This window comes from Belonocnema kinseyi, chromosome 7 (genome assembly GCF_010883055.1).
Source record: "Belonocnema kinseyi isolate 2016_QV_RU_SX_M_011 chromosome 7, B_treatae_v1, whole genome shotgun sequence".
NCBI lineage: Eukaryota > Metazoa > Arthropoda > Insecta > Hymenoptera > Cynipidae > Belonocnema > Belonocnema kinseyi.
The window spans coordinates 56,832,311-56,857,663 of NC_046663.1; the positions used below are offsets into that span (position 1 = coordinate 56,832,311).

General features: G+C 32.3%; 1 protein-coding gene across 1 annotated transcript in view; it reads left to right on the forward strand.

Annotated features, from left to right (window-relative positions):
- LOC117176309 overlaps positions 1 to 25,353 on the forward strand; it is a 119,558-nt gene that overhangs the window by 71,416 nt on the left and 22,789 nt on the right. Inside the window, exons 4-7 of the mRNA XM_033366517.1 lie at positions 13,151 to 13,278; positions 13,694 to 13,819; positions 21,830 to 22,184; positions 23,210 to 23,381. Of these exons, the coding sequence (XP_033222408.1) occupies positions 13,151 to 13,278; positions 13,694 to 13,819; positions 21,830 to 22,184; positions 23,210 to 23,381 (781 nt within the window). The remainder of the gene's footprint in view (positions 1 to 13,150; positions 13,279 to 13,693; positions 13,820 to 21,829; positions 22,185 to 23,209; positions 23,382 to 25,353) is intronic.

Here is a 25,353-nt window from a genome sequence, read left to right on the forward strand (position 1 = left end):
TCGAATTGGTCGAACACCCACCGTATTCACCAGGTTTAGCCCCCAGTGACTTTTTCTTATTTCCAAACTTGAAAAAATGGCTCGGTGGACAGAGATTTCCAGGCAATGAAGACGTTATTGCCTCTGTAAGTGCTTATTTTGAGGAACTTCCGAAAACGCACTTTTCTGAAGGATTAAAAAAACTTGAAAAGCGATTGACCAAGTGTATAGAGCTCCAAGGAGATTATGTTGAAAAATAAAAAAAAATTTACCTCAAAAAAATTGTTTTTATACTTCATTCTAAGGACTTATTGAACTACCCTCGTATCATGCGTTGTTTGGCTTAAAATGTTCATTTCAGTTTGTTTTTTTGGATTTTGAAAATACTCTAATTCTGATAATTTTCTTTTTATAGGAAAAAGTCATAAGGATAAATTGTTTGAGCTTCTGAGTACTATGAAAAACCGTACATAGAATTTTTAAATCTTGAAAAAATGTGGTTTAAAATTTTTTTGTACGATCAAATTTGGAATGTTCAACTTTTCGACCAAATTAAAAAAGCTGTTGTCGTAGTCCTGTAGGGCTTTCAAAAAGCAAAGTCTTTCTTCTCCTAGCTTTTTTCATATCATGCGTTGTTTGGCTTAAAATGTTCATTTCAATATGTTTTTTTGGATTTTGAAAATACTCTAATTCTGATAATTTTCTTTTTATAAAAAAAAGTCATAAGGATAAATTGTTTGAGCTTCTGAGTACTATGAAAAACTGTACATAGAATTTTTAAATCTTGAAAAAATGTGGTTTCAAAATTTGTTTGTACGATCAAATTTGGAATTTTCAACTTTTTGACTAAATTGTCAAAGTTGTCATCATAATCCTGTAGGGCTTTCAAAAAGCAATGTTTTTCTTCTTTAGACTTTTTTTCTTATCATGCGTTGTTTGGCCTAAATTGTTCATTTTAGTTTGTTCTTTTGGATTTTGAAAATGCTATAACTCTAGTCATTTTTGATTTTTCGAGAAAAGTCATTAAGATAAATTGTTAAATTTTTTGAATACTATGAATAACCATACAGAGAATTTTTGAATTTTTAAAAAAGTGGTCTCAAAAATATTCAAAAAGTGCCCACTTTTTGAATTTTCATCCAAAATGGCTGTCTAACGAACTTCACCTTTAGTTCAGGACACTAAACGAGTGTATCAAAGGGCTATCTAACAAAATACCTTTTTCAAAAGTTATCGTGTTCACAGACAGACAGAGAGGCAGACAGGCATACATACAGGCATACAGACCTGCAGACAGACAGACATATTCGTAAAAACCTGATTTTCGGATTCAAGGGGTCTCAAAACGTGGACATTTGACAAAAACTGGGGGGGGGGGTCAAATTTTACACAAATCTAATACCTTCTCTGATGAGAATGTAATAATGCAAAAAAGTTTGCAGTTTCGACAAAATCGAATGCGAAATACGAGATACATAATGAGAATGTGTTTGTTAAAGCTGAAGGAGGTTGGACAAAAGAGGATTCTCAATCACCAAATAGAAGTTATCAATGTTTTGACTTTTAATTTTTTTAAATTGCGCACAAATGTAGGGTAAACACAAAGACTGAGCGTGTATCGCGAGGTGAATGTATCATCGAGCGTGATTGTTATGATAATCTTGCAGGGCTTTCAAAAATCAACGTTTTTCTTTTCTTGACTTTTTTTCATATCATGCGTTGTTTGGCTTAAAATGTTCATTTTAGTTCTTTTTTTATTTTGGATCTTGAAAATGCTCTAATTCTGATAATTTACTTTTTACAGAAAAAAGTCATTAGGATAAACTGTTTAAGTTTCTAAGTACGATAAATAACCGTTCATAGTATTTTGAAATCCTGAAAAAAATTTGATTTCGAAAAGATAAGGTACGATCAAATTTTGAATTTTCAACTTTTCGATTAAATTAAAAAATTTATGACCATCTTGTAGGGCTTTCAAAAATCAACGTTTTTTTTTCGACATGCGTTGTTTGGCTTGAAATGTTCATTTTAGTTTGTTTTTTCAGATTTTGAAAATGCTCTAACTCTGATAATTTTCTTTTTATCATTAAAAGTCATTAGGATAAATTGTTTGGGTTTCTGAGTACTACGAATAACCGTTCATAAAATTTTAAAATCTTGAAAAAACGTGGTTTCAAAAAGTTGAGGTACGATCAAATTTTGAATTTTCAACTTTTCGACCAAATAAAAAAAGTTGTTATGACGATCTTGTAGGGCTTTAAAAAATCAAGGTTTTTCTTGTCTCGACTTTTTTTCATAGCATGCGTTGCTTGGCTTCAAATGTTCATTTTAGTTTGTTTTTTTGGGTTTTGAAAACGCTCTAATTTTGATTATTTTCTTTTTATAGAAAAAAGTCAATAGGATAAATTATTTGGGATTCTGAGAACTACAAATAACTGTTTATAGAATTTTGAAATCTTAAAAAAATGTGGTCTTAAAAATTTTGAAAACGTGCTCACTTTTTGAATTTTGATCCAAAATAGGTGGCTTACAAACTTCAGAATACAGACTACAGACTACAGACTACAGACAGACAAACACCTTTGTAAAAATAGTTTTTTCCGACTCAGTGGGTCTCAAAACGTGAAGATTTTATGAAAACCGACAAAGTGAAATTTTACATAAAACCAAAACCTTCTCATTAGATGAGAATGAAAAAATGCATTATTCGAGCATCTGTCAATGAAAAATTTATTGTTTTCGACAACCTAATTAAAACTGTTGACATAGAAAAAAAACGAATTTTTCTTTAGACAAATGCCTGATTAATGCATTTGTTCATCAAATGTGTTTAAAGAAATAATAAAATTTATTAACTCATTATGAATGTTGCTCAAATTCTTATCAAGTTCCCATCTGAAAAGACTGGCATTAAGACAAAAGAATTTTTTTCCCGACAAATGCTCGAATAATGCATTTGTTTACTCAATTTCTTTAAAAGATCTTAAGATTCATAAATAAATTATGAATTTTGCTGCGAATATCATAATGTTCCGAATTTAAAAAATGCACATCGAAAAAAAACGAATTTTTCTTTCGAAAAATGCCTGATTACTGCATTTGTTCGTAAAATTTCTTGTAATATAACTAGAAAAAACGTATGATAATGGAGAATCAGAGAACAAATTTTTTTAGAAAATAATTTTTTTCTAACAAATTTGGTTGTGTAATAATATTGATAATATTGTCACATCTTTAGCTAATATTAGTTTATGAAATTTAGGCGTTTTCAATACTTTCCCTGTTATTGACGAGCGCTGTGAACGTCAAGTAGATAACATTGTCATTTTGGCGTCATATTTATTTGTTCATTTATAAAAAATTGAAAGCCTAATTGGCTGTACGTTATTTGAAACCAAAAATCTCATTTTTTCACACTGTGGGCCAGGAATGTGAAAATGAGATCATATGAACTCCCATCTAACACAACGCTGCTGAAGGTTGGTTCAACTTCTCAGCATAAAACACTAACCAGCCATGACTCTTGGTTGAAACTAATCGCCTCCCACCCCCGGCCCCCAAATCCGGCCCCCAAACCCTTGCTGTAAAATTTTTAACATTTTTTTAAAAAAGACAATGAAACTACATCTGTTTTAGTATCAATGCCTGTTATGAATTGTAATAATATACATTTATGGAAATGATATACAAGTTGAGATACAAATTCGAGTGGGAAGCACAAGATACGTGATGAGAATGTATTCGTAAAAGCCGAAGGAGCTTTAACAAAAAAGAAGTCACTCTCACCAAATTACTGTTTTCGATGTTTTGATTTTTAGATTTAACAAATCTGTGCGCAAGTGTAAGGAATATATAAAGACCGAGCGCGGAGCGCGAGATACATATATCATCGAGCACGAGGTGCGAGAACCCACAGTCGCGCGCCCTAGGCGCGGTCTAACTGGCGACCCGCGCGCGCAACACCCTATGAGAATGTGCCCATGAAGCAGGCGGATTCTTTGTTCAAAAATACGACATTTTAGCTCAAAATTTGATCTTTCCTCCCATTTGATAGAAAATTAATATATTTTTTTTAAATTCAACTATTTTGTTGAAAGTGAAATTATATTTTGCGTTAAAGTCTTAAGCGTTCAATATATTACATTGAGTATAATATCTATACCTTGATTTCATTTAAAAGAATTTTCATTAAAAATTACCCTATTCCTTCAGTTTTAATATCTAGAATTTTGGGCTAGTATTTCGGGAATTTTTTTAATTACACGCATAAGTGAGGCGGTTATGTGGCCTTATTTTATTTGAGAAACTTCTCATCAATGAAAAGTTGGTTCAAGGCAAGTTTTAATTCTTTAAAAGTGAATTTGGCAATGCTATATATTTAAACAGAATTTGTAATACAAATAAAAATAAGTAGTCTGCATCAAGTGGTAAAGTAGTTGAAATAGATTTTAATGTATGATATAAAGCAATGCGGTTTAAATTTGATTTAAATATTTCTCTTTTAATTAACTATGTGGATTTTCAGTAAAATTGAGTTGATTTAAATTTTCATCTTTTATAAGTTTATTCACGAAAATTATATCGCTTATAATCCTGCATTCGGAATACAGAGGTTGTGCTCAATATTTCGAATTTTGCATGATAGATAGAATTCACTCTCGCTGCTATTATATTCTGACCCAAGGTTGATACCTATTTGAACAGTACATCGAAATTGAACCTCGAATGACATAAAGCGAACTACAAAGCATTTCTAACTATATTGGTTTCTCCTTTGTAATGCGATCTGCAGTGTAAAGTTTAAAGCGAATGGGTAGATCTTCCTTTTCTAGCGATTATTCTACATGCGAGAATAGAAAGAATTCATTTTTATTTATTTTATTCATAAATAACATTTATTTATAATTATGTAGAAAAATATCCATAAATACAAAGTATTTCACAGCTTGCCTCGATTAGGTTCAACCCAAAAGTACTTGCACATCCTGTTTATGTTTTTTACGTAACAAAGACTTCTCCATTTTTAAACATTAAAAATCTCATTTTTCTCGAAAACGATGCAAAATATGAATAGAAGTTTATAGTTCAAAATTTGTCAGATTCCTGGACTCTATTAAATTGTAATCTTTCAATATGTCTTTATTGTTTAATTCAATAAGTTTTTTAAAAAATGTATTCAAAATCGACTAAAATAGCATTTAGTTTAATGAAATTAAATATTTTATTTTTTTAAACGTTTGTTTTTAGTTCACTGATTATTTAAAGCACATGTTCCATGAAATTATCAAGGTTCCTGAGCATCAAAGTAAAGAAAAAATTGTTTTGATTTCTAAAATTAAATAAATATAATGTTTACCGATTCAAAATTACCAGATGTACCCTTACAAGATGTATATCTTGTGTGTTTTAACATGAATTTTCAAAAAATATCAATAATTTATCAAAGCGAGTAAAATAGCATTCGCTTGACAAACATTAAGATTTGATTTTTAAAAACGATTTTTTTTCGTTGAGTATCTATCTATTTATCTTTTGTATTTGAGCACATAATTATTTATTTTTATTTATTTTTTTATAGATTTATTAATTTATTTGATAGATTTTTAGGAAGGGAAACGAGTCTGAATATTGATATTGACAAAGCCACCGAAAGCGTCCTCGGGTTGCGGATAGAGGGTCTGTGTACCAAGAGTTTCTGCTGAATATGGTTACAAAAATAAATAGGCAGTCTCGGACAATTGTCCAGGGGTGGACCCGAAGGAATTAACCCCCAAGCGGAGGTGTGAAAACTGTGCCGAAAGTTGAATGGCACCTGGGTGAGGTGTCTAGAACGGTGACTGGAATACCGGGCGACCTCTCAGAGTAAGCAGCCTTATCCTTGCATGCGGGGCTCCACAAGGATGGACGAACCCCTTTCCCTAGCTTCTCGTGGGAACAACAATGACAACACTAAACATAGTTGTAGTAAGTGCGGTTCAAAACAACAGAACGCGCAGGGCTCCCGACAATGGGTCGGCCAACAATTCCGACCAATCTAGAGCTGGGGGAGCCAATGAAAATGGATTAAATGCGATGGATCGGCGGGATGTCCCGACCTTTGGGTGGACGGAGCGACTGAATCACGACTTGCTAGAGTGCTAAGATGCGAGTGTGGCCCCTGAACGGGGTTGCATAGCACGGCTGCATGCTCTGTGGTTCCAGAAACACCTGCAGCTGTCGCACTTTTCGCAGCAACGTCTGCGAAACCATGCTGAACTACTCCGAAAAAGGGGCTATGTAAGCGGAACGCCTACTCTACCACAGATAGAACAAGCTGGCAACAGAGAAAAGGAGGCGACACTAAGACCAACCGCGGGCAGGCATCCAATAGAGGAAGAGCGATGCGAACCGTAAAACAAAACCAACGGTTGATCAACCAAAAGATGAATGCATCAACTTGCCATAAAGATAGGCTAGGCAAGAGAGTACGCGTCCCGCATTTAGTGTGTGATTGACTACATCACATCTGGCAGGAATTTTACCGCCAAGGTTCGAAAGTTCGCGCGCGAACTGCGGACCCGTTATCACACACTTAACAAGTCAAAGCTGCTGACCATCAGGCAGCATATTTTTGAGAGAATACGGATACTATCTGACGCTAAGAGAAGTCTAGAGCGGAGGGAGAGGTGAGTCAGAGAAAATCAACAGTTTCTTTCTGACCTATCTCGATTCTTCCAAGAGCCTCCAGTTACTATCGAGCACCCACCCAAAACAAAGGAGGTCGAAGTATTTTGGAGAGAAGTCTACGAAGTGTAGCATAGACTGGATGAAGGAGGTGAAAGAAGTAGTAAGAGGGATGAAGAACTATTTCGCACCGGGACATTTGGCCCGCATTTTCACCTCATATTTGAAGTCGGAAGAGCCAATTCCGGAGTGCTTGTAGGAAGGGCACATAATACTCGTGCCGAAAATAGGCATCTTAGCTGACCCGAAGAACTACAGGCCAATAACTTGTCTGAACATACTTTATAAGATATTCACAGCTATTCTAAATGATAGGATTGTTCGGGCAATTGAACCTGTGTGGCAAGAAATGTATGAACAACGAGGCTCAAAGAAAGGCGTAGCCGGATGTCGGGAGAACCTGTTCATCGACAGATGTGTCTGCAAAGATGCAGCATTCTACCAGCGTGACCTAGCGATGGCTTGGATTGATTATCGGAAAGCTTTCGATTTGGCCTCCCATAGACTTATCTTCTGTCTTTTGGAAATCTTAAAGGTTCATCCGCAAATACTTAGGTGCATAAAGAGATTGATGCCGCTTTGGAAAACCAGATTTACTATCTCATCTGGAAAAAAATCGTGTGACAACTAACAAGGTCACCTTTCAGAGAGGTATCCGTCAGGGCGACACCATGACCCCACTCCTCTTTTGCCTTACATTATTGCCACTACCTCTAGCCCTTCGCCATTCTGACGGGTACTTGTGCGGCAAACCTGCAGATCGAAAGTACAAGGTCAGTCAGTTATTTTACATGGACGATCTTAAGATCTATGCTAAAAACAAAGAGCAACTACATCTAGCTCTAGGGATTGCTGAACGATATACTAAGGAAATTGGAATGGATTTTGGGTTAGACAAATGCGCTAAGGTTTATTTGAAGCGAGGAAAACTTAATGCCACCCCTGAAGATCCTAAGCTCGTTGATAGAAGCGCTATACGACACCTTTGCGCTGGAGAGACGTATACATACCTGGGCCTGTCTTAGAGCCGCATTCAGGATGTGACATCTATAAAGGATACTCTCCGAAGCAGATACAAACGTCTCATCCGACAGATTTGGTCTTCCGAACTGTCGGCGAGGAGCAAAGTATCTGCAACGAACATGCTTGCCGTCCCGGTAGTACTCTATTCATTTGGAGTAGTTCCATGGACGAAGAACGAGCTCAGATCCCTTGATATCGGGACACGAAAGGTTATATACATGAACAAAAGCATGCATCTTAAGTCTTCCGTTTCGCGACTGTACATCTCATGCCGTCAAATTGGTCGCGGAATATTGAGTCTTGAATTTCTTCACAACAGGATTATTCTGGGTACAGCACATAGAGTTGCAAATGGAAGAGACCCTCTTCTTAAAATGGTCAGGAATCACGAAGGAGCGTTTCTGTACAAAGCAGCGGAGGAGGCTGATGAAACACTCGGACTTAACTTCAGTATTAGGGGTGAGCAAAATGCATCAAATCTTTTCTATCTCGAGTACTCACTCCTGAAAACCCGGATTAAGAAAGCACAAGAGAAAAAATTTCGTGAACAGCTCCTCGGTAAGAGGATGCACGGTATCTTCCACAGAAATGTGAAGGATCAGTCAATGTCTTGTGAGCTAACGTTTGCTTTCTTAAATCGCCGAGTTTGAAGTCTGGTACGGAGGGTTTCATTTTTGCATGTCAAGACGGTGTCATTTCCACCTTAAAATACCGTCGCCACATTTTGAGCCAAGACATTCCTGATGATAGCTGCAGGGCGTGCCATGCACACCCCGAGCATTTAGCTCACATACTATCTAGTTGTCCAACTCACGCGGGAACGACCTACATTCAAAGGAACAATGCGGCACTATGAGTGCTTTATTACAATCTCTGTCACTCTTACGGCATTAACGTTAAGATCGCTCCTGTAAATGCTCTTAGGGAAATCGAGTCAATTGTCGAGAATGGGAAGTGCCGCATATACTGGAACTTTATATTCTCGACAATTGTTTCTATTGCTCACTCGAGGCCTGACATGATTTTTCTTGACTTCGAGAAGCGAACCATGTTCGTTATCGAATTTTCGGCACCAGCTGACAAAAACATCACAACCAAGGAGAATGAAAAGAAAGAGAGGTATCGAAACCTTATAAGGGAGTTGCAACGATTGTACCCGGAATATTCTGTTAAACTAATCGTTCTTATCATCGCCCCTCTTGGAGGTGCCAAGCTTTCACGTGCTAATGGCCTAAAAAGCATCCCTGCGTGTCAACAATATGCTAAAACACTTGCGGAAAAAATGTAGAAGGCGGTAGTCCTTGGGTCGCTCCGTGTTCTTAGGGTGCATGAGGCTTTTTCTGGATCGTCGTATTGATTCCTTTACATACTGTAACCACCTATCTCACGATCGTGAGACGTGGTTGTGGCTGAAATTTTACCGCGATTTCGCTGGGAGCGGGTGCAATTTTCCAGATTAACACCCACTCCTGGTGAAATCCTGCGGTTGTCCTTATGACAAATTATTAAATATATATATATCTGGTAAGAGTACCTTTTTATAGATTTTAGGAAGCTGAACAATTTTGATCTACAAACTGCTATTCATATTTTGCATATTTTTCGAGAAAAATGAGATTTTGCATCAGTCAAAATAATATTTCTTGAATCTTAGAGATGAAAATCCATTTTTCTATACTTTGAAGCTCAGAAACCTTAATAATCCCATGGAACATGCATGTTCTTTACATAGTCAGTGAACCAAAACAAATTAAAACAGTTGAAGTTCTGAAAATTAAATGCTATTTCAGTCAATTTTTACTATTACATTCTCATCAGAGAAGGTAATTAGATTTTTGTAAAATTTGACCCCCCCCCCAGTTTTTGTCTAATGCCCACGTTTTGATACCCCCTGCATCCGAAAAACAGGTTTTTACGAATGCGTCTGTCTGTATGTCTGTCTGCCTGCCTATCCGTCTGTGAACACGATAACTTTTCAAAAAATTAATCTATTTGATTGCTCTTCGGTACACTCGTTTAGTGTCGTAAACTAAAGTTCAAGTTCGTTAGCTAGCCATTTTGGATAAAAATTCAAAAATTGGGCACATTTTGAATATTTTTGAGACCACTTTTTAAAAATTTAAAAATTTTCTATACGGTTATTCATAGAATTTAACAAATTTAACAATTTATACCGATGACTTTTTTTAAAAAATCAAAAATTACTAGAGTTATAGCATTTTCAAAATCCACAAAAACAAACTAAAATGAACGATTTAAGCCAAACAACGCATGATATGAAAAAAAGTCAGGAAAAGAAAAACTTTGCTTTTTGAAAGCCCTACAAGATTATGATAACAATTTTTTTAATTTGGTTGAAAATTCCAAATTTGATCGCACAAAAAAGGTTTGAAACCACATTTTTTCAAGATTTAAAAATTATATTCACGGTTGTTCATAGTACTCAGAAACTTAAGCAATTCATTCCCATGACTTTTTTTATAAAAAGAAATTTATTAGAGAGCATTTTCAAAATCGAAAAAAACAATCTAAAATGAACATTTAAAGTCAAAAAACGCATGATATGAAAAAAGTCAAGAGAAGAAAAACTTTGCTTATTGAAAGCCCTACAAGACTATGATAACAGCTTTTTTAATTTGGTCGAGAAGTTCAACACTCCAAATTTGATCCTACCAAAAATAATGAAAAATCAAAAAATTCCATTTTTTGGTCAAACTATGCAAGATACGAAATAAATGAAAAAGCTCAAATTGCGCGCCCTGGAAAGAACTACAAATTAACATTCTACATAAAAATATTAAATTTGTTTGAAAAAACGACATGAGGTATGAACTTAAATTATCAGATAAAACTTGTTCGCCTAAAAAGATCGATAAATTTATTATTAATTATTTTTCGATAGGATTAGTAGATATTCTTTTAATCGTAAAACATTAGATTAAAAATTAAAAAATGAACTTTTTGGAAAAAGCACAGAAAAGACGAAAGAGGACATAGGCTCCTATATAGGACCCTATATAGGTTCCTGTATTAGACCCTATGCAGATGCGCCGTAGTTTTGATTTAATCGTAAAAAGCAACATTAAAAAGAAAAAAATTATAAAAACAAGAAAATAAGAATTAGTATGATTCAATTTTTATGTATATTACGAATTGTAATGATATGCATTTATTGAAATGATACGTATTTCAGAGCAGCTTAGAATACAATTTGAAGCAAAATAAGAAAAAAAAATCATGATAAATACAATTTGCTTTTTATTTTTCATTTTTTTAATAAGTAATCCCTGGCAGAGTTACATAAAAAATGTATTATAATTGATATAAAAGTGTTGTGTATATTGTAGAAAAGTTGACAGGTTGGATAAAATCGAGTGCGAAGCACGAGATACGTTATGAGAATGTGTTCTTTAAAGCTAAAAGAGCTTTAACAAAAGAGAGTTCAAAATCACGAAATTATAGTTGTCGGTCCGTTCACCTTCGATTTTAAGAGGTCTGTGTCATAGGTGCGCTCAAACTCTCTTTTAACGAAAGAGAATTCACAATTAAAAAATTACAGTGGTGGATGTTCTGAGTCTGAATTTTAAAATGCTTACGCAAGAATGTGCAAAAATATAAAGTCCGAGCGCGTAGGGCGAGGTAAATACATAATCGAGCGCGAAGCGCGAGAACCAATAGTCGCGCGCTCTAACCGCGCTCAAACTTGCGAGCTGAAAAAATATCTGAAAAGGGTACAATTTGATCGATTTTAGGAAGCAGAACAATTCGGAACTATAAACTGCTTTACAGGGTGTCCAAAAAGTTCCGGGATGACTGAATATTTCCCAAGGTAAAATATTTTTGAAAAACATTAAGGCTATTCTTGAAGTAAATTTCAACGAGAAATTTAGTGTTGACCTTGACGATGATCTTCAAGGTCATTTGAAAGTAAGCTTTAAAAAAAATACAAACCTCCTTATTTGACGTCGGCAATCGCAACAGCTGGAAATTTTACGTTCAAAAATTTACTGAGGTCATAGGTGAAGTGTGACAAGGTATGAAAACATCTGAGAAGCGCACCTGATCTCTGACCTGAGTACATTTTAAAACGTAAGTTTTCCGCTCTTTCAATTGCCGATGTGAAATAATGTTTATATATTTTTCGATAGGTTGACTTGAAAAAACCTTCAAGTTCATCGTCAAGGTCAAAACCAAGGTTTTCACTAATATTTTTTCTGGAGAAATATTTAGTCGTCCCGGATTTTTTGGATACCCAGTGTATATTTTGTATCGTTTTCTAGGAAAATGAGATTTTTATTTATTAAAAATAAACTAATCTTTATTCTAAAAACACGAAGTACAATTTTTTTCTTTCTTCGCTCAAAATATACCCTTCGACCTGGTCATCTACTTCTCTTGATTTGCCGATAGATTAAAAAGGAAGTAAAAATATATAAAACCTTTATTAAAGAATTTCAATCTTTTATTGTGGTTGAAAATATGAAGTTGAGTGATTTAATAAAAGATTTCATAAATTTTTTAATAAAAATGTATAAAAGGGCGATCACCTTCGATTTTGTTAGAATTCACATATTTTATGTATTTCTTGTATTTGAACATGGATCCGCCCAAGAAAAACGTCGCTCTCGTACCGAATTCGAGATTTTTGTGTCAAAAATTTCGATTTTTTCATTTTATCAAAACATATTTAATCCATTTTTTTATAATTAACGCAAATAAAACGAAAGAGTCCCTCCGAATAATGCTTCACAAGCACTCATTCCCCAAAACATCTACTCCTCTCTCCCTCCCTATAAAAACAAGAGGAAAATGATTTTTCGTGTAAATGCAATATACGTTAACTGTATTTAATCATCGCGAGTAATGTGGATTTTTCCTTAATATTTTTGTTTAATTTTACTCCTGTTTAGCAATTTTTGTTTGATTAAAAATAATATTGGGTTGGTTCTCCCCTATTATATTTTTCTGAATAATTGGTAAAAGTCACATTTTTGTGTTTTACTATGAGGGAAATTTTTCTAATTGATTTTGTTCACTAAAGCTACTTTATTTCAGTGAAAACTGATAAAATGTGATTAAGGGTGGTTATGCTTTGCACTGTTTCTTTTAATTATATGCAAAAAAATTAATAAAGGAAGTATGACATAATGTGTACCTTTTTTCACAGAGTATAATTTGGGCTAAAAAACTATGTATGTCATATAAAAAATTGTTCAACTCGTTATGATTTATTTAAATTAAAATTTGATTTAAAATCATTTTTTCAATAATTATTTTAAAAACTGTTATTATCTTAAATACATAAAAGAGAGGATCGAGTTATTTTACTGACTTATTTCCTTGAGAATTTTTTAGAAGAGACAATGAGATGAATGTTTTCTTCGGTCTTATTTAAAAAGCAATTTATGATTTTTTTGGCATTCAGGTGAAGATACGAGAATGAGATTTAGTTTGGCACCCCAAGCAGGAGAAAGTGGTTTTACGCAATGGCTGGATGCTATGAAAATGGTGGCCAAATTACCGGGAGGAATTCCAGCGGAGTTTCGAAGCACGGTGAGTTTTATTAACATTTATTCCCAAGAAATAAATATTAATATGCAGCGTGATATAAATATTACTAAAAAATAAAAAACTATGTTTATAATCTTAATAATATTATTTATACTTTTAACATGCTTTCCAGTACAATATGTCGACCTATTTAGTTCCGTTATTTCTCTTTGTGCCGCAATATCATAAAGTTTTTTTTTCAATAAGCGTTTCAATAATTCTAAATTACTTTAATGACATTTCAACAGTTCATGATATGATAATCTGCTGGATAATATAAAAACTTTACAAGTAAATTTAAATAATATTACACATAAATGAAAACATTTAAAATTAAAGAATTGCTAATGAAAAATTAGGTCTAGTAAAAAGTCGAAATGAAATTAATGGTTGGTGAAATATTTATGAATGTTTTCAGCTGTGGATAACACTGGCAGAAAGACATTTAGATCAGCGCAGAGTGGATTGGAAGCAAGCGGAAAAAGTTTGTTTCAACGAGTGGAGTAATCCAGATGACGAAGAACTGGGTACTCAAATTGTCAAGGTGATTAGTTTTTTAAAATGTTCAACATTTTTCTCACTTGCTAGACTCAGCTGTTTTCATGGAGATACTTTCTTGCAAAAGTACATTTCTCATTAAAGTTGTTTTCCTCTTCTCGAGATATTACAGGGAAAATTTATCACAGAGAATAAATTAAAATGAGTTGCATATTTTTACATTCACATTGGTGCAAACGGATTTAAATAATACGCAAGTATAAAAAAGGAAAATCGAAATTTAATATTGTTTCGCCTCGTTAATAATTATTTTTTATATAATGATGAAATAGTTCTTTTAATTTCCATTATTGGTTCCCGTATCTTCTATAAGATACATGCAATTTTCTGCTATTTTAAAGTTATGGCTCCACTCGATCAGCGGCATTTTGTTCGCACAATTGCACTTAGTAAAAAGGCGTGTTCAACTGTTCGTGCTTTTCAATTCTTTTTACGTAAAGTTAACAAATTCATGGTATTTCGAGGCGACAAGTGTAAATAATGCTTGTACTATCTGAGCTCTAGCGTATGCTATCCAGTTTGATGGCGAAGGCATTATATTTTAAAGAATGGAGGGATTAGAAATAAAATTTTTATTGAGAAGAAGAAGCTTCTGGAATAGATAGAGAATGTTGCGAAGTGGTCTGATTAAAGATCCTATCAGGAATAATTCATTTTTTTAAGGTTTCGCAGGAAACCATTATAATATCGTGCTAGTGTCTCTGTTTCTTTCATCGGCTAAAGAAAAAAAAATATTGAAGCCGCGAAGATGAGGTTTTGTATTCGCGTAAATTCAAGTTTTAAAGTAAAGTTTCATTTAGAGAGAAAGAAGAATAGATAATGATATTGATGGATAGGAGATGCCTATGCTCCCTGGTGGAAATAAAAAGATCGAAGAAGAGAGAAATTTGGGAATAGGAGAAGATTAAATTATTATGTGCCTCTTAATGCGTAACTTTGCATATCTGAAATGCAATTTTTTCCAATCCCCAATCTCAATAACTTTCTATTTTTTACTCTACCTTTTGCAGACCAAGAAATCTTATCTTTTTCTATACTTTTTTCTATCTATGTATTACGAATTTCAATATTTTTCAACCTCTTTCTCTATTTTTCGTGACCGAGGACTCTTTATCTTTTTCTTAACTTTATTTCGTCGCTTTAATATAAATTTGCACCTCGTTCTTCTTTGTTTCTATCTTCCGCGATTAAATACTATTATGATTTTCTCTTCCCAAAAATTTGGGGATTCCATAAAAATGTTGGGGAATTTATTTGAAAAAATTAATTTGATGTTGAACACGAACCAGAAAGGCAACTTAACGTCCCTGCTTACATATAAGACATTTATAGAAGATTACTTGGCACGGGGCGAAACCGAGCGAATTTAAACGAGACTTGAAAACTCTAGGGTTTGTAAAGTAGTTTCGTTCCCAGTCATTTGCATACCACCATTTTTGAACACTTCGCAGGCTATGCAAGCCGCCATTTTGGATGCTTGTATTGTGAAAAAGTTCATTTCCTTAGTCGACAACTGCGTCGAACCTGGCCAAACATACCACCTATCTTTTTCAATCTCCTCTTCCCTACCTCATCGTACCATATATCTATTAGCGTTTACCATTTTCTATCTATTTTTCAATCTAATTTAACGTCCATCTCTTTCAATATCATCTTCTCTATTTTGTCATATCCTTTATCTATCCATGCCAATACTTTTCTATCTCTCTTTTAATCTAAATTCCCATCTATATATATTTTAAATCTTCTTTTCTCTGTCTCATCGTATCCTACATCCATCAACGTTTATATTCTTCTATCTGTTTCTCAATCTAAATTCCCGCCTATCTTTTTCAATAAAATCTTCTCTATCTCATCCTATCCTTTATCTATTCGTGTCAATCTCTTTTTATCTATGTTATCATAAGTTTCCTTCTGCATTCTTCAATCTTCTATTTTCCATCAAATACAAAGTTCAACTTGACCCGCGTTTTTGACCTAAAAAATTGTCAGTTTCCTTAAACAATTTTGGCTTTGAAAAATAAACTTTTTTCATCAAAATATATATTTTTAAATCCATAAAAAAATAATTTTATTTAATTGAATTATTATAAAAATTCTCTTCGCCTAAGAATTTGAGCAAGTCTTTAAACTTTAAAATACACCTTACGGCTATATTAATTTGTTAAATAAAAATTAATATTCTGTTACTAAAATTACATCTTAAAATTAAAATGATTATTTCTTGAAAAAAAGATCCTACTCCATCTTCACTCCATTGGGAATCGAACCACAAAACTTTTGATTTCCGGTCAGGTGCTTGTCCAATTAAGCTATTAGAGGGATCAGAATAAGAACTCTTAAATGAAGAAAATAACGCTAATATTTAGCTAGGTGTTAATGGTACAAGTAATTATTTTTTAATTTATCTACTATATCATCAGAGATTGTACCTAACCGACAGTAGATCAACCCTCCAAACCATGAAGGCAGAAAATCTACACAATATCGATCAAGTTAAGAATCTTCAATAACAGAAAATGCTTAACGTCTTAGTAAGACTAGACTGGAAAATAATATTTTGAAATTAAAATGATTTCTTGAAAAAAAGATCCTACAGTAGATAAATTAAAAAATAATTACTTGTACCATTAACACCTAGCTAAAAATTAGCGTTATTTTCTTGGATTTAAAGTTCTTATTCTGATCCCTTTAATAGCTTAATTGGAAAAGCACCTGACCGGAAATCAGAAGTTTTGTGGTTCGATTCCCAATGGAGTGAAGAAAGAGTAGGATCTTTTTCTCCAGAAATAATTTTAATTTTAATTTGAAACATTATTTTCTATCTAGTCTGATTAGACGTTTAGCATTTTCTGTTATTGAAGATTTTTAACTTGATCGATATTGTGTAGATTTTCTGTCTTCATGGTTTGGAGGGTTGTCTATGGTCGGTAAAGTACCATCTCTGATGGTATAATAGATTCCTTTAAAAAAATTACATCTACCAATGTATACCTTTTTCTAATTTTCTTTGTTAATATAAATTCACATTTATCATTCCCAATAGCCTCTTCTCTATCTCATCCTATTTTTGATCTTGTCATCTCAATATTTTGCTATCTCTCGCTTAGTATTTATTTTCCGTCTATCTTTTTCAATGTCCTCTTCCCTATCTTATCGTATCATACATCTATTAAAGTTCGTCTTTTTCTATCTATTTTTCAATATAATTTCACTTCTATCTATTTCAGTACCCTTATTTCTATCTTATCCTATCCTTCGTTCACCCACATTAATATTTTTCTATCTCTCACATATTATAAATTTTCCGTCTATCTTTTTCAATCTTCTCTTTCCTATCTTATCGTGTCATATATCTTCTCGTAGTTGATGTTTTTCTATCTATTTTTTTATCTATATTCACGTCTATCTTTTTCAATACCCACTTCTCTATCTCATCTTATGCCTCATCTATCCACATCAATATTTTTCTATCTGTCGCATCTAAATTTAGATTCGTCAATCTTAATTTACGTAACGTTTTCTTTCTGGTACATGATGAACGTCGAATTAATTTTTAAAATAAATTCTCTAATTTTCCCCTGGATTTCCAAATGTCTACGGATGAAAAATTATAAGAGTACTTGATCGCGGAAGATAGAAAAAGAGATAGACAAAGATTTAAATTTATATTCAAGATATAGAATTAGCTAAAGAAAAAGATAAGTCTTCAGTTAGAAAACAGAGAAAGAGATTGAAAAAGATTCAAATTTTTAATAGATAAACAAAGGAATAAAAAAAGATGAGAGTCCTCGATCACAATAGGTAGAGAAAGAGATCGAAAATTTTTGAGACTGGTGACCCACTGAGAGATAAAAGGAGAGATAAAATAGTTCTGTCTTTTCCTATTCCCCAATTTCTAACTTGTTCAATCTTTCTAATTCCTTAAGGGCAAATACATGAGACTGAGGTGGATAGGAAAAGGATAGGATGAGATGAAGAAGAGATGATTGAAAATGACAGAAGTAAATTTAGTTTGACAAAGAGATAGAAAAAGATAGACGTTGCTAGATGTAGTAGTATAGACTGTAATAGAAAAAAGGAGATTGAAAAAGATAGATGGAAATCTTAGATCAACAGAAATAGAAAAGGATTGACATGGATAATTAAAGGAGAGTATGAAATAGAGAAAAGAAAATGAAAAAAGATAGACCGGTATTTAGATTAACATAGATAGAACAAGACCGACGTAAATACATAAAGTATAGGATGAGTGAGAGTAGAGAAGATGGAAAAAGACAAACGTGTATTTGGACTTAAAAATATCTAGAAAAACATAGACGTTGATAGATGTAGGATACGATAAGATAGATAAGAGGAGATTTAAAATGATAGATGGGAATTTAGGTTGATAAAGAAATATAATGGGATACATTTTCTCTATCTCTGTTTTTCTTAAAGTTTCAAAATTATTCAAAAAGATATGATCTATATCTTTTTCCTTTAGCAGGACTAGACATTTTTCTTTGGAGATGGTTCAAATTGAAGCTCTTGGCCTACCTCTTCTTGCACTGATTTTTGTTTTAATATCATAAATTTTTAGATGAAAGGTGTCGAGTTCTTTTTTATTATTTTTAGCTTAAGAATTCTCTTGATATCAGGGAAATAAGGGTCTATAAAATTGCAAGGCAAAATATTTCAACAGATATCCGATCCTTTTGTGTTATCCGAAGGGATGGAAATTTAATCTAAGGGATTTTAGTCTCATAATGCAAGATACGGAGATTGTGCACATTTTTAGAAATGATACAATCACAATATGTTGGTACAAAAAATAGTTTTTTTTTGCTATCAAAACGCACCCGGAATAATTTTTTTAAATATTGATCTTAAATCTCTCAAAACGCAGGTGATACTAAATTTTTAAACCCATATTTCTTAACCCATCCTATTCTACATTATCACCTAAAAAATATTATAACCTAAATTCGATGATGATAATGGTGGTGCTAGAATCAATTGTATCCATTTTTCTTTGCAAGGAGAACCTACACCCTTCGGAATTTTGTTTGGATTCATATTCTTCCCAGTAGTAAGGTAATCACTAAACTTTTATTATGTTAGAGCAATAAGATGTTCTTTTTAGCCATTTTCAAGAAAAGCGACTTTTAAAAAATTCGCGGACGTTACATGCACCGTGATGCAGAAGTTTTTCAACTCCCGGCTAGATTTTAGCTATTATTATTTTCATATGAGATAAAAATAAAATTAAAGGTCCCGGGACATAAGAGTGTAAGTGCTAAAACTTGAATCTTACAGGAGATACAAAGAGCTTAATTCAATATGCATTTGATTTTTTTTAAGAAATAAGTACATTCGGTCTATTGGCCGAGTATGCTTATTCGAAAATTAGTTACATAACTTTTAAAAAAAAAAAAAGTAATTTCAAGTTATTCCCTAAGTTTAGAGAACCATGAAACGAAAATCTGGAGAGAAGCAACTAATATAACTTTTTTTAAATTATATAACGCGGGCACCGAGAGTCTATTACGAATGGGTTCATAACTTATTAAGAGGTTAAGTCTTAATAGAATCTAAAAATAAACTATTTTTATTTTGTAAGAATTTTTTTTAATTTTGAAAAAAATGTAAAAGAATGTTTGTTTTTAAATTATTTATTAAAATTGTTTTCCTTAAAAAAACTGAAGTCGTTTAAACCATCCCTAAAGACAAGAAAGTATTTTAGATCTGTTACTCACCTTTATTGATTCGTCAAAAATTGACAAAAAGAATTAACCACTTGAAAATTAGTTTGAAACTGTTAAAAAATAGTTTAGGCTTAAAATGCATCTCCGAAATTTAGCACTGCCCTAATACCCCGAGACCTCTCAAAGATGAATACAATTTTTCCTCTATTTTTTCCCCTTTTTTAAGAATTCGTCTTTTTCCTCCTGGTTTCAAGAAACTTTTACATTTTCTTGCTTTTTTTTCTCAAATGCGTAATGCATTAATAGAATCCAATAAAAATTAAAATTCAACTACAAATTTTCCTTTGAAAGTTGAAATTATAGTGTTTATTTGAAGATTTTGTTGAACATTTATTTTTCTTGCAGTTAAAAACTAAATCTCTTTAACAAAAATTGACCTAATGCATTTTTGAATGAAAATGGTTCCTTTTTAGTTGAAAATTATACTATTAAATTTGGCTTTAAATAATTATTTTATCGTTCGATGAAACTATTTTGTTGAAAATTTGCTTTTTACTAGAGATTCATTTTTCAAACAATTTTTAGTTTTTTTTAAATTTTCATTTTCAATTAAAAATTCGACAATTTCATTGTGAACTTATGTATTTCGTTGTAAATTTGTATTTTTTGGTAGAAAATAAAATTTCTCGATTGAAAATTCAACCACTCTGTTGAAAGTTGATCAGTTAAGTTAAAAATTAATCTTATTGGCTGAAGATTGAACTATTTTGTTCAAAATTGGTTAAATAATGGATTTTTCTTTATTTCTTACGGTTCAAAACAACAATTTGTTTGGAAACTAATGGTACCTAGTTGAAAATTTAATTACATGGTTTAAACTTTAGCTAATTTATTAAAAATAAATTTTGTTTGTTAAGCATTGTAATATTTTTTTGAAAATTTGCTTTTTTTATTTGTAAATTAAGTAATTTGGTTGAAAACTTATGTGTTGGTGATAAAAATTCATTGTTTTAATTGAACCTATTTATTTTAAAATTAAACAAATCGCTTGAGAAGTTATGTATTTTGTTATAAACTCATCTTTGTCTTTATACTTTCTTGAAAGCTCAACCTCTTTGTGAAAAATATTTACAAAGCATGGATTTTGACACACTTTTTATCGAACGGGACCCCAATCTTATACCGAGAGACGAATCAGTTAAAAGAAAGTAGCTTACGCTAATAAAACGTATTTTCGACATTTTGTTTGAAAATAAACCAAATATTTAAATATAAAGAAACAGTAAAAGATAATATAAAAATAAAATAAATGTTCTATTATTATTATCATACTCATATTTTGAGATGAGAATAAAAATTGATGCTTTTTAACAAAAAATTGCATAAAGAATCATACTTTTTTATAAGGATGCCACAGCACTGTACATTTGTACAATTCTTGAAGTATTGTACTCAGAAGTGATAAAGGACTACAAAAAATGTTAACATGAACACTTTAGCTTAAGATAAATATATTTAATGGCGAATTATAATCAAACAAAATTACTGAAAAAAAGAAATGCAAAAAATGCCTACAGCAGGAATCGAGCCCAAACTTTCTAGTTACAAAGTCGGAACGCTAACCCCTGGTTCAACCGGAAGTTGAAAGACGCTCGTATCGTGGTCCATGTAACGTTCTATGTATTTTTTTAAACCAGTTTTTAAGTTGAAGGGCTTAAAAGCGCATGTTATTGCTTTATCATTAGAATGTTTTGTAATGCCCTATTGCTGGGAGGAGTCTGAATTCAAGCAAAATTTCAAATGGTGTAGATTCCTCATCAGGTCTTTGTCAGTCAAAAATAGTACATCGAGAATATAATTAAATACAAATTCTTTGTATTAATTTGTGTTTCCATGATTGGATTTCCTCCAACAAGCAGAAGGTTAGCTAAACGCGCTTAGACCAAAAATACTTTCAAGCAAAATAGACATAACCCAAAAGATTTACTTTCTTTTTGCCACTCTAAATATTTACATAAACTAATTTTTTGGACAATGGACACCTTTTAAATGAACAGATTATTAAAATTTAAAAAAAAACGTGCGAATCTGTAGTTTCTGTGCATCATCAACTTTGATGCCCTTAACTACTGATAATTTCGATCAGCAGGAGTAGATGGATTTTGTAAGTGGCATCCCTTCTATCCCGCTCTTTTCAAAGCGAAAATAAAGTCGACCGTTCTACAAAAGCTTCAGAAATCGAATGAATATTACCCAGCCTCGCTGACATTTACTTGGCCACACAATAAAGCCTGAACAATATTCCACAGGATCTCCATAGAACTGGATGCAGCTTATTCTGCGGAGCAGCCGGTCGAGATAATCAGGCTGTTCTTCGTCGAGTATTACTTGGCTTTGCACGTTGGAACAAGTCCGTGGGCTACTGCCAGGGTTTAAATGTTCTGGCAGCATTGATTCTTCAAGTAGTCGATCGTGCAGAGTCTTCTGCTGTTAAGGTGATGATCCACTTGATAGAAGGTGTCTTGCCAGAGGGATATTTTGCTGATAATTTACGAGGACTTTCGGTCGATATGGCAGTATTTCGTGACCTTTTGCGAATGAGACTACCCAGGTTATCTAAGCATCTTGAGACTCTACAAAGCCAAACCAAGGACAAAGCTACAGGTCTCTAACCACTCTAATTAATCAATTATTGAATAATATTTCAAAATAATGATTTTACTTTAGTTGTACTTGATAAAAATGCTTTAAATACATTCTATAGGGGAAATAAAAGAACTTGTATTTATCAAAAAATCCTTTTTTGATTGCTTACAATGATTCGAAGATTTTTTGTAATTATCATAAAACTAATAAATAATTACTTTTTCTGTAAAGTTTTCATTTTAAGCGCATTTCATGTGCATGCATTAAATAACTTGATAAGAAGTTAAGAATTCACTCGAATTTATATTTTTTATTGTGGGTACCTATGTACCCCGAGTATGTCCGTGACTTATGTATACTTTAAAGACGATTATTTTTCAACAAAAAATTCCTAGATAAATTCTAAACACACCATTTGCTTCGAATTAAGCTAAATAACGACGATTCCGAGGCCGCAAGCGAAATTTTAACTTTGAATCCACTTAAATGCAAAATGTGTTTGCTCACATTTCAAGGGCAGATAAATAGTTTCTTATAAAAATGAAATGTATGTTTGTGCTTTATAGTAAAAAAGAGGATTATATAGAGATTATACACCCAATTCCTGATATAAGACCCCCTGGTTTACGATATTCCTAAAACTGATGACCTTTAAAGTTTTGTGATAAGAGGAGTCGCGGGACCGAAAGAGAGGATGTGCTCATTCAATCGTGACAAACAGCTCAAGGGCCGCGCTCTCAGCGTATTAGTTGCGGCGGGTTGCGTCATGCGTCAAAATCCGACAGAAATGATTCAGCGGCCCTGCATGGTCACGTTTGGATTCCCCTAACTTAGGATCAAAGTCAAATTAAGCGATGCACGAAGCCGATCTTATATCGGGAGTTGAATGTATATTCGAAGCATTAATACCTCATTCAAAATTCTTCCTTGTAGTTTATTGTAAAAAAACGGTAAAAACGAGCCACTTAGCCCCATTTTTTTGGAACCTGTCTGACGTAAAATGAATTTGGTCTAAATGTTTCTTATGCTTATTTAATCTCCAGGCAGTAGTTACGAACCACCACTGACAAATGTATTTACAATGCAATGGTTCCTCACGCTTTTCTGCCACTGTTTACCTCAAGAGGCAGTACTGCGAGTCTGGGATCTTATTTTTCTCGAGGGTGATGAAGTTCTTCTGAGGACTGCCTTAGCAATTTGGGAAGGTATCTCTGAGTACGTATTTTTCATTTTTAAAATTTCAAAGCACACGGAAATAAAATGAATGAAGGTGATATAAAACATTTTTCAAAGGTTTGATTAACAGTTGTCATCATCTCATATTTAATGAAATTTAGATTTTTCAAGTATTTTTTTCATGAGCCTAGAAATTTTGATAAATCTCCTTAGAGACCGTCCATTAATTAAGTAAAGATGAGTTTCGAAATTTAGATCCCCTATTTTAAGGACTAGTAACATTTTTTGATCCACCTTTCTCTTCTTCCGTAAAATTCTATATTTTTTATTCAATACATCGACAATATATCGATTATTTCCACTTAAATGAATGGTTTTTCAACAGATTTTAAGTTATTTCGAAATATTTGAGAGATTTCCAGTGATTTAAAAGCATCTTTCTAGATCTCAAGAGATTTCAAAGTATTTAAAACAACTACAAAGTGTTTTTTTTAATGATGACCTTCCTAAGAAATTTAACGAGATTTCGAGAGCCTTTTAGAGGTTTCATGAGATAGCAAATTATTTCAAAATATTTGAAAGATGTCCAGAGATTTGAAAGGATTTCAACAGATCTCAAGAGGTTTCAAGGTATTTTGAAGGTATACAAAGTATTTTTTTATGTTACAAAATTGTTAAAAATTTAACGTAATTTCGAATGATTTTGAGGGATTTCATGACATTTTAAGGGATTTCAGAATTTTTGAAAGATTTCCATTGATTTAAAGGATTTGAACTAATCTCAAGAGATTTTAAGATATTTCAAAGGTCTGCAAAGCATTTAATGAGATTTCAAGTTATTTCAAAATATTTGAAAATTTTCAGTGATTTGAAAGGATTTGAACAGATCTTAAGAGATTTTAACATTTTTTAAAGGACTACAATGTATTTTGGAAAATTGCAGCAATTTTACGGAATTTAACGAGATTTCCAAAGCTTTTTAAGTATTCCATGAGATTTTAGGGTATTTCGAAAGGTTGAAAGGGGTCTAAAAAACTTTAAGGTATTTTAAATTATCTAAAATGATTACGAGGGTTTCACAGATTTTAAATGATCAAAAATTTGTCAAAGATTTTAAAGAATTTTAAGGGAATTAAATTTTTTTAGTAAATTTTATGGATTTGAGAACGATTTTCGCAGATGATGAAGAATTTTAAGGGATTTTGAAAAAATTTAAGGCGTTTTAGAAGATTTAAGAACTTTTCAAAAGAAGTCACAAGATTTCAAACGATTGAAAAAGATTTCAAGAGATATCCAATTTTTTCACTAAGTTTGATGGATATCAGGTGAATGTAATGGGATATCGTAGAATTTTAAAGGAATTTAGAAAGATTTTACAGGATTTTATTAAATTATTTTAATTTTTAATAAATGTAAATAAATTATCAATTTAATAAATGATTCGAATTAAATTAATTTAATAAAGAAAAAATTTTTATTAAATAAAATAAATTAATTAAATTACACCAAACTCTGGCTCTCAGTCACCCCCGGCGCTGGAGAGAAAGCGAGAGTTTATTGTAATTAATATCAAGAGGTCTCTATAATATATCGAAATGTTTCACTGAAGATCAAGGACACGATCTCAAGAAATACGATTTTAAGAAATTAGTATGGGATTTGTACAGTTTTTAAAGCATTTCAAAAGAATTTCAGGGAGTTCAATTGTTTTAAAGATATTTTAAGAGATTACGTACGTTATAAATATAAGAATTAAAAATATTTCAAAGAAATTTTACAAGTTTTAATTAGTGTTAAGGGTTTCACAACATTTTTAAACGAATTTCCGAGATATCAGAGGAATGCAAAGATTACCAGAGATGCCACGAGATTTCATGAAAAAGAAATCAAACAAATAATCATATAAATGTGAATAATGGTATAAAAAATAACTTTAACAGTTAAAACAGGTTTTAATTGGAATATTAGAAAAAATAATAAAAATGAGAAAAATTAAGTAGGAAATTCTTTG